Source organism: Lactuca virosa, chromosome 4 (assembly GCF_052849685.1).
Source record: "Lactuca virosa cultivar CGN04683 chromosome 4, Lactuca_virosa_CGN04683_v6, whole genome shotgun sequence".
Classification (NCBI taxonomy): Eukaryota; Viridiplantae; Streptophyta; class Magnoliopsida; order Asterales; family Asteraceae; genus Lactuca; species Lactuca virosa.
Window position 1 is genome coordinate 5,782,123 of NC_136429.1, and position 10,331 is coordinate 5,792,453.

Consider the following 10,331-nt stretch of genomic DNA (forward strand, 5'->3'; position numbering starts at 1 on the left):
TCAATGTTAGTTTGCTTCTAATATTTGGAGAAAGATAGCTCGTTGGTGGGGTATTACTCTGCTATGTTACATATGTTTGTGTTATGACAAAAGTATATAATCAACAAAGTAACACATATATCACAAACGAAACTAAAATTATATGTAATATACAAGAATCAAATTACAGAAACATACTTGAATGAAGATTACACAGAGAATACAATCACAAAAATGTACAGATTAAGGTCTTCTATGCAGTGTTCTAAGACAAAAATTTCCCTGGTAGGGATCTATCTAGAGGATACAACAATCAATAAAGAACAAATCTTGATTATGACGAAATTCACTATGTTCCCAACCAACACACTTGTTCAAAACTGAAATAAAGTGATAATTAACTGTCTGACAGTTAACTAACAAGTTTAATAATTAATAAAAAGTCAAAATTCAAAATTAATATATATAAAAAATAATTTTAATTATTCCAGGAGACCCAAAACCATTCTTTTGACCATTACATATATATATATTAATCCAATGCTATTTGACTAATTTTGACTAGCCAATCACCAAATTCAACTCAATTTCTTTAGCCAAACTTTAATCATATTAATAAAATACTGAGGATAAAACTTTATAATGGAGTTCAAAGTTTCTTCTTACTTTCAATGTGGACCAAGTCCCATAAAAGTTATTTTCTTTAAACAAAAGTTCCAACTGTTTTGTCATTGTCTTGGGTGGATTTGTATAAATCTAAAGCAACTACGAAGAAATGCATGGAGATGGTGTTTATTACGACGTTTTGGTTGGAATTCTTGCTTTTTTAGTCTAAACAACTGAGAGAGGATGTTATTTTTGACAACATTGTTTTGTTTTCTTTTCAATGGTTGGTGAATAGAAGTATAAAGGTGAAAGTGAAATGGATGGTTCGGTTATAAATCCTTTCGTGGCTTTAAATTATTTGTAAATTTCCTAGCTAATTGTTAGTTTTCTTCTATAATATGTGTATTATTCGGCAGTTTTTTATTAAAAAATTATGTATCCTATTCTTGTCACAACCCAATTTCTAATATTTTAAACTTCACCTTTTATTTATTTTATCCGTATGATCCATAAAAAAAATACCAAATCAAACCCACTTAAGGCTATGGGGAGTGGTCACCACCAACCCACCGAAAAAGTGTTGTCACCTCTCTTCCACGTCAGTTTCACCACCAACCCACTAGACATTGGAAATGGTTACCAACCTACAATATTCCTTTTATTTATTTATTTATTTATTTTTTAGCATTAAATTAATTAAAAAAACATAATTTATAACATAAATAAATATTTTAAAAACATAGAAAAATAAAACCATACTTCATATATATATATATATATATATATATATATATATATATATATATATATATATATATATATATATAGAGAGAGAGAGAGAGAGAGAGAGAGAGAAAGTCAAGATCAAATAAGAAGGAAATTTTTGGTAGGAAGATAAGAAGTTTTTTTTCTACATATTTTTTTCGCGAACAAACAAAATGAATCATTAGATAATTCATTTGTAAGATGATTCACAAGAAAAAATTCTCAAAAAACATTTCGATGATTCATTTATACAATGATTTTGTTGTTATTCACTAAAATTGTCATAAAAGTGAATTTTTTCTTAATTTACTTAAAAATGAATCATAAAGATGTTTTTTTGGGAATTTTTTCTTGTGAATCATCTTACAAATGACTCATCTAGTGATTCATTTATTTTGTTCGTCAAAAAAATATGTAGAAAAAAAACTTCTTACCTTCCTACCAAAAAAAATTTCTTACCCACTCCACACCCAAGCCACCAGCACTTGGGGGGGTGTTCACGAGTCTTTTGGGATGCCACCTAAGCTTCCATGCATAGGTTTCTATCCCACTCCGGATAGCCTAATAAGTAGGCGCATTAAAATTGTCGAAGAGTAGGGTTAACAAAGTATTTCAGAACATTTACAATAAATGATATCTATGAATATCACACAAATTAATATATAGTTTTGGTCAATTTACAAATGTTCTAGTCTTTTTACATGTATAAGTCAATTATTTAACAATAATAGTATAAAACAAATGTAGATTATTAAAAAAGTTTCCATCAAATAAACATGAATGTTATGCTTTAAGGTTGTGTAAAACATGGTCAAGGAGATCGAAGACTTGAAAATGTGGATACAGTTGAAGGTAGATCTTCTCCAAAACGGCGATCAAGACGACTACGCTGAAGTTTCTTAGATACATTCTCATTCTTTACAAAGGGTGCACTTTTATGTGATAATCTCTCGTTGCTCGATTCTACTTGTATGCCTGTGGAATTTCGTTTGTTGCCATCAATACTTTGGTCCAAGCCACGATGAGAGCCCGTGACTGGTCGTGTCCACATCACACTCTCGTGCAAAACGACTACTTGACTTTGAGCAATCTTTTTATCCTACAAAAATAAATCAGATTTGTGTATCATTTAAATCATTTAGTTTTTCACATAAGGGTCCAACATACATAAGTTTTTATAAAAAGGGACCCATGCACACTTGTTTGGTAGAAAAGGTCGTACTAAGTACTAACCCTTTGACGTCGTTGTTTCTCTTCTTCTTTTTCACGTCTCAACATATTGTACTCTTCCATTAGTGTGAGTAAAGGTACCTAGCAAACCAAGGATTGATTATCATTCTTCACTTGCAAAAAGTCAAATCTCGGTGGTGTATATTTAATCATACCTCGTCATATAAAAACACCTTCTTCCTTTCTTCTTCCCAACTCCTTGTTTTCAAAATCAATGACTCCACTAAAGCTGCATATTTTTCAATATATCCATGTCATTTATTATTCATATTCAATAAAAAGACGAGAGAAATATACAAATACATGATGTCAAGGTAAAAAGTACAATCCAAAGCTAAAATTTGATATGGCATTTTATATTTCCGTATCATTTTTTGGTATTAGGATTTAATCATATAATACCTGGTATTTTATTGACCAAACTACGAGCACGTTCCGCTCGTTTTAGATTTTTGTGAGCGCCTCTACTGACCATATATCTATTCTCGTCCTAGAACACAAGAAAATTATATTTGTAAGTACACAAATTATAACGCTTTATAATATTGATAAGTAACTGACCATGTTATATTCTTCTAGCCATCGTTCCTCTTCTCGTGCTAACGCCCATTTCTCAACCTTTTCCATAATCATTTTCCTGCTCGAAGCTTCATCTTTGGCTCTTGCTATTTGCTCATCCATGCTCTTTAGGAGATCTGTGTAGTCCATCTTCCCTATGGTGCAAATAGTTCAAATTTTTTATTATCAATTTTATGGATTTAGAGGGAGGGTTGGTAAAAGTTACCCAAATCATTATATGGCCTATCAGGACATTAGATGATATGACACGACATGACATGTTATGAAATAATGTAACATAGGGTTGTCAAAATTGTACCACAAAAAACCAACCAACATGCTACCAACCGAACCAAAAAAGTTGGTAGCCAATATATTTGATAGCCAACATGTTTGGTTGGTAGTATCGTATCAACTGAAAAATCTTGGTACAGTAATGGTACAAAATTTTGAATATCATGGTAATACCGTACCAACCAATTCATATATATATATATATATATATATATATATATATATATATATATATATATAAACAAAATCATATATTTCAATGTTAATTGTGTTTAGTGTTTACAGTTTTAAGAATGTTATATAAGTTATTTGGTCGTATTAGTCAATGGTTTTTACCACGTTAAAAACACATAATTAAAGCGTTACTTTAGCATTACTCAAATAGAATTTTTGTGTAAATTAAAAGATCTGTGTAACTAATTTATTTCTAAAAGTCAAAATTATCCGGTGTATTTGCTTATTTTAAAATCTTACAATTGAAAATTAAAAGAAATTGGTATATATACAATTACCAATTTGTACCAACCAAACATGTTGGTAGAAAATATGTCGGTACCAAATATACTTGTTACGGTAGCAGTAGAAATTTTTTTATACCAATTATAGTTAGTATGGTACACGGTTTAAGGAAAACCGAATTGGTACCGTACCAATTCCACCCCTAATGTAACATAACATCATAGACGATTCATTAGTTTTGAAGGTCATATGCGAAGAATAAAAGACGAACCTCTAAATATAATTTTTTTATATATAAAAAAAAATTAAAGAATGAATTATCGTGAAGGAAAACTAAAAAGTAAATTAAACTAATAAAGAAAACGAAAAGTATAAATTTATAAAAATTGATAAGCTAAATATATAACTTAAAAAATGATTTAGTAAAACAAGTTTAGAGGTAGGGTAGATTGTAACGTATGAAGCATAAGATAGGGGTCGAAATTGTAATTTTAAATATACAGCATAACAGTCACTCACCAAAATTCTAATTTGATATTATATTTTTTTTGTCTCAAATTTAACACTGTATTTTTCAATTTGTTACAATTTTGATCACTTTACCGGTAAACTCGGTTGCCTGCTGATGTGACATGATGACATGTTGGTTTTTGATGATGTGGCATGTTGACATGACATGCTGACGTGCTAAAATTGAATTTTTTTTTTCCACAAAAGACATTAAATTTTCACTTTTTTTCAACTTTGAAGCTAAGTTTTATTTTTATTTTTCAATTTTGACACTATTTTTTTTTTTCAAAATCTAACATCATTTTTTTTCATCTAAACCGTATAAATACATTTTTTTTTATTTAAAAACCACATTTTTGTATAAATACAAGTTTTTTTTTTTTGACATTTAAATCATAATGTTATGTATAAATATGTATTAGTTATATAAAAACCACATTTTACATTAAATACGTAACTTTAAAATGAGTTTGGAGGTTTGGAGATTTGTAGTTGTTCAAGACCCAGTGACCATGTTTGCAACCCATGAGATTTTTACATCTCATATCATTTTCATCTTGAATGTCACGGTGTGACTCTCAAATGCTATCATGACTTAATCTTGAATGGTCATTTAATTATTGAATGACAATTTAATTATGTTGGAAGTATGTAACCAGGGTTAATGACATAAAAACCCTTAAGTTTGAAAGAAATGTTCAGTTTTATCATTTTGCATATTTTTGTTTCATTACAGTCGGAAGTTTGCAACTTCTTTTTTTCAATTTTACACGTTTGCGTATTTATGGTTCATTAAAGTCTTAGGTTTGACAGAAATGTTGGTTTTACTCTTTATTCTGGTTCATTAAAGCCCTTAACTTTTGCAAGAATGTTCGGTTTTACCCGGTAAACTTGCAAAAAGGGTAAAATTGAAAAAAAAAATTGCAGACTTCCGGCTTTAATGAACTAAATATACGTAAAAAGGTAAAACCGAACATTTCTACCAAACTTAAATGCTTTTATGTCACTAACCCTATGTTAAAATTTTTTTTATCCAAATTGACCTTTCAACATTAAATATATATATGCATTTTTGGTTTATTATTTATTTAGTAATATACTACAATGTTTGTTACTTGTCATATACAATTATAATAAAGTTGTATGGAATGGTCTTAGGCCCGAGTGTTAGTTTATATATATATATATATATATATATATATATATATATATATATATATATATATATATATATATATATATAACAAAAAAATATATTAATCATTTGGTTGAGCCGGATAAAACGTCTTCCTTGTTTTGAGAGCACGCCGGTTCGATTCTTCCATAAGCGAATGTTTCTTTTTATAAGGGTGTTGCTAATAAGACACCTTTTGGACACCCTATTGACCACTTTTTAAAAAGTCAACATATAATTAACTACTTATAATCAGCTTTTTTGGAAAACAATACAATTTCAACCAATAAAAATATTTCAAAATTAAATTAGGGTGTCTATATGGTAAAATTGGGTGTTTTTTTAGCCAACCCATTTTATAATGGATATATACAGTTTCAGCCTGTAATTTATGTTTCATTCTTTACAATCTATCCTATCTCTCAATTTGTTTTCCTAAATCAAATTTTCAAAAAATTATATATTTAGCCTATCAATTTTTATAAATTTACAATTCATTCTTTAATTTATTTATTTTTTATATATTTAAGGGCCCAACTTTTATTTTGAATCGGCAGTAAGTAGTGGGAAAATGACTTACCATGGTAATCATCTTTATCGATTTGTTCACATTTAGACAATTTTTTTATTTTTATATACATTTTACTATTTAACTTGTTATATGTATTCACATATTACCATTTTCACCGGCTATAGCAAGTGACAATTGTGATATGTGAAAACATTAACAACTTAAATAGTCAAATGTATATAAACATAAAAAAATTGTCTAAATGTGAACAAAACGATAAAGATGATTACCATGGTAAGTCGTTTTCCCCACTTTTAATAGCGATTTTATTTTTCATATTTGTTGGTATTATTTTTTTCAAACGTTATTTTTAAAATATCTATAATTTACTAAATATTAATTAAATATTTATCAGTTCTAAACTTTACTTTTTAATTAATAAATATGTTTTTGTTTTGTGAAATATTATATATAGCCTCTTATAATTTTTTTTCTTTTAAGCATATACAATATTTTTAAAGTAAATAGTATCTAAAAATAAAATTAAATAAATTAAATATGTAACAATAAGTGTGGAGGGTCTTTTAAAAAAATAAAAGGAAAATATTATTTAGCAAATAAAAAAACAAAAAAATCTATATAATGTAAATGTTTTAAAATTATTACAACTTTTTAATACTTTTTAATTAGAAGTTTATAAACTTTTAATTTTTTTAATACAACGTTTTCAACTAGTATTTAATGAAGGTATATTAAAATGTTATAAAAAAAATACTAAATTGTCATACAAAATCTGTGAAACACTTTAAAAATGTTGTAAATGAAAGTTTAGAATTAACTGTATGAAAGTTATTAAAAAATTGTATGAAAATGTAAAAAAAAAAAAACAAAAAAAAAAAAAATTTAAAACTTATAAGAAAATTTTGAAACATTTATAAAATATTTGGTTTAAAAACACTTGTATTAAAACTATATGAAAATATAAAAAAATTTAAAAAAAGTTATAAACAAAGTTTAAAACATTGTATTAGAAAACCTATAAAAAAATATTATAAAAATGTTCTAAGAATATATAAAAAGTTTTAAGAAATTTGTAAAAGAAAATTGTTTATATTTAAACAAATTTTTTTTTTGTACGTATTACTATTGTCACATTCTATATAGGAGGTAACAATGATAATATATCAACACATTTGTAAAAAATAAAAAATAAATAAAAATTCCCCGTAAGTAGTAGCCCGTCATTTTGAGTTAAAATTTGATCTTTTGGAGTAGAACAGAGAGAGAGGTTTCAAAAATCTAACCTCTGCTTATCGAATTAAGAATATGGTCAGTCTCAGATAACGACGGGACCTCCATATGCGATCGCCTGCAAATCTCCTCGACCTCACTCTGTTTCTTTACAACAACTTCTTTCATTTTACTCGCTTTCAATTCATCCAATCTCTCAACTTCAGCCTCTGCCTGTAACATTTTCACAAAAGTGTCGCTAAAAAGTATCAATGCTTTGATTATATATCAATATCATTTAATCATTATCATGGACAGGAACTCTATGCAAACCTGCTCGATCATCTTGATGGCCAGACTTCCAGGAGCAGAGATATTGGTCGAAGACGACGTTGAACCAGAAATGTGTGAAAATAATTCTCGATCTATGTAAGGTGTATCCATTAGATCCCATAATTTTTTCAAAGAATTCCCAAGATTTCGAAGCTGCAAACACATCGGAAGTTGTTATTGGATCAAGATCATTTGCTTTGACTCTTTGGATCAAACGTCCAATTCCTCAATTTCAAAAGTTTTGTACAAATGTTATCAAGAATCTAGATCAAAATTAACCTTTTCAATCCGCAAACGCTTTTCTGCTTCAAGGGATTCAACCGTGCTATTGAGTTTATCTAAAATACGATCACTCATGTTCTTGGTGAGACCCGATAAATCGTTCAAGCTCGGATGCACTTTTGTTATGATCATCGATGAATCCACTCCTAACGTACTCGACAACTTCTGAATCGTGTTTATGTAGTTTTTCACCCTTTCGAGCCTGTCATTCTTTCAAGAAACAAGAACTTGAATTAGCAAACCACCATTTTAGTGATTAATTAGCAATGAAGGATTGTGTACCTTGTCGGCATGGAGTCTTTGAAGCTCCATTTGATATTCTTCAAGTTTCTTTAACGATAGATCGTTTTCATTTATGATAACATCAGGTAACGAATCGTCATATTCAGATTGACCTGCAATTTCTGCAGAAATCTTTTGAATCTGCGACTGAACTGTTCGAAACTGTTTCATTCTCTCCGCCTTTCTCAATTGCAATTTCTTTAACGCCGGCGCAATCGCCCCGAGTTGTTCTTTCAGAGCTCCGGCCATTTTCTCCGGCTACGGTAAACAAAACTCCGATTCTTAGTAAAAAGAATGTAAAAGGTATTTAAAGCAGAGGAAGAATTATTACCCTAGGAAGCGAGCGTTCATCGAGTGACAAAAGCATATGAGTAAATCGAGCTTCCGAATCAGCCAACTCTTGATGTAAACGAGACCTCGACATGTTTGCGTTGTCAACTTTTCTTCGATAAACTTGAAGACATTCATGCTCGAGATCAACCAGAACCTTTTCTCTTTCGAATTCATCTTCGCCAATTTCATCCCAAATCATCTATCACTCATAAAGATTAGTTAGTACTGATCATATCATACAAAGGAGGAGGGTGAGATTCAAAGTTAAGGCTGCAGAGAAACTTACTTGTAGTTCTTGAAGAAGATACCCGCAGGATGTCTCGAGCATCGCGGTGGTTCTAGTGTCCATGGGTGACTGAAAAGAACCCATATCATATGATCATATCAGACTAATCAGAGCTTTGTTAAATTGATAAAATGATAAAAAGGTGAAGTGGGTTTTTGCTTAGATGACAAGCCTGAAACACACTAGTTGGTGACCGGTATCAGAAGCTTTGGGTTCAAGAATTCTTCAATCTTTTGTCACATTTTGATTTTTCACTTTATAGATATTTTACCATATATAGATCACAATGGTTAAAACTTTCTAACCAGTTTTTCGATTTAATTTAATTAATAAAATTTTATTATTATAAAAAATCTCAAATAGTTATTCCACTGAAATGGTTTTTATATAATTTATGAAATAGTTTACAAAATTAAATAACATACTTTTTACACATATATTCGTATAAAAATGTAAAAATACAACAATTAATGAACTAGTTTACAAAAAATTCTCAAATAGTTAGGCCATTGAAATGGTTTTATAAAATTTATGAAATAGTTTACAAAATTAAATAACATACTTTTTACACATATATTGGTATAAAAATGTAAAAATACAATATATATATATATATATATATATATATATATATATATATATATATAGTATTTGTGTGCATAAATATGTATTTATAGGTATTTTTAAATGTATAAAGTGATGAGTTTTGAGGATCATTATTCAATATTGAAAAGACAGCGGAGACAACAATTTTAGATCATTAATAGGCCCAAAAATCGGATCTATGAACAACCTATCTAATGAAAACTGAATATGCAAGAAATCATACCTTTTGGGGTTTGTAGAAACCCTCATAGATCCTTGATTGTTTGATGAGAGCTAAGAGTTCAACGTAGAACTCCTCTTTCGTAGTCGCACCCAAGACACTCATATTAACAACATCTCACAACAACCCATGCAACGAACACCATGAGCGAGGCTTAACAAATCCGAATCTACTGGAACTGCAGGTTCCACGTCGTTGCAATAAAGCCACCACGACGTGGCATCGTGATTTTGAGGGTTTCAGGAAAGAGGAGGTAGGACCAAATTTTCACTAGGGTTTTAAGTAAATCTCATCATTATAATTCTTCCATTGGCCTCTCTATATAGGGAAGGATATAAAACCCTAAAAGATATTTATCTAGTCAACTAAAAATTATCCATATAAATGGTAATTATTTGACTGCTTAAATTATCCTCTTTTATCCTCCAAAACATTCCAAAACTTCTAGATTTCATTTAATTAATTAAAGACTATTAATTAATTAACAAATTAAGTCCTTATAATTTTCTATGTCATTTATTGCTTATTTATGTCATTGCGTATAACCCCAAAGGACCCTACTAATAATACTAATATTACCAATCGTTCTAACTGTGTTGGGACTATAAACACCATTCTCCATCACTCCCACTTACACAAGTTACCAACACTAGTCACTAGTAATGAGTAGAGA

General features: G+C 29.1%; 1 protein-coding gene across 1 annotated transcript; it reads right to left on the bottom strand.

The window, feature by feature from the left end:
• Positions 1–2,025: 2,025 nt before the first annotated feature.
• On the bottom strand, positions 2,026–9,002 carry MAP65-8 (microtubule-associated protein 65-8). The gene is made up of 11 exons (XM_079087789.1): positions 8,833–9,002; positions 8,545–8,745; positions 8,214–8,471; positions 7,929–8,141; positions 7,650–7,802; positions 7,391–7,550; positions 3,142–3,293; positions 2,983–3,070; positions 2,736–2,809; positions 2,584–2,661; positions 2,026–2,449 (listed from the first exon to the last, which is right to left on the bottom strand). Exons 1-11 carry the CDS (start codon positions 8,914–8,916, stop codon positions 2,162–2,164), a joined length of 1,749 nt encoding a protein of 582 aa, XP_078943915.1. The 5' UTR covers positions 8,917–9,002; the 3' UTR covers positions 2,026–2,161.
• Between the last annotated feature and the right edge of the window lie 1,329 nt (positions 9,003–10,331).

Excerpts from the sequence above, each read along its gene's own strand:
- MAP65-8 (XM_079087789.1), bottom strand. The coding sequence starts at position 8,916 with ATGGGTTCTTTTCAGTCACCCATGGACACTAGAACCACCGCGATGCTC. Across the intron at positions 8,746-8,832 it reads ATCTTCTTCAAGAACTACAA|ATGATTTGGGATGAAATTGG; the intron begins GTAAGTTTCTCT and ends TATGAGTGATAG. Across the intron at positions 8,142-8,213 it reads AAAGACTCCATGCCGACAAG|AATGACAGGCTCGAAAGGGT; the intron begins GTACACAATCCT and ends GTTTCTTGAAAG.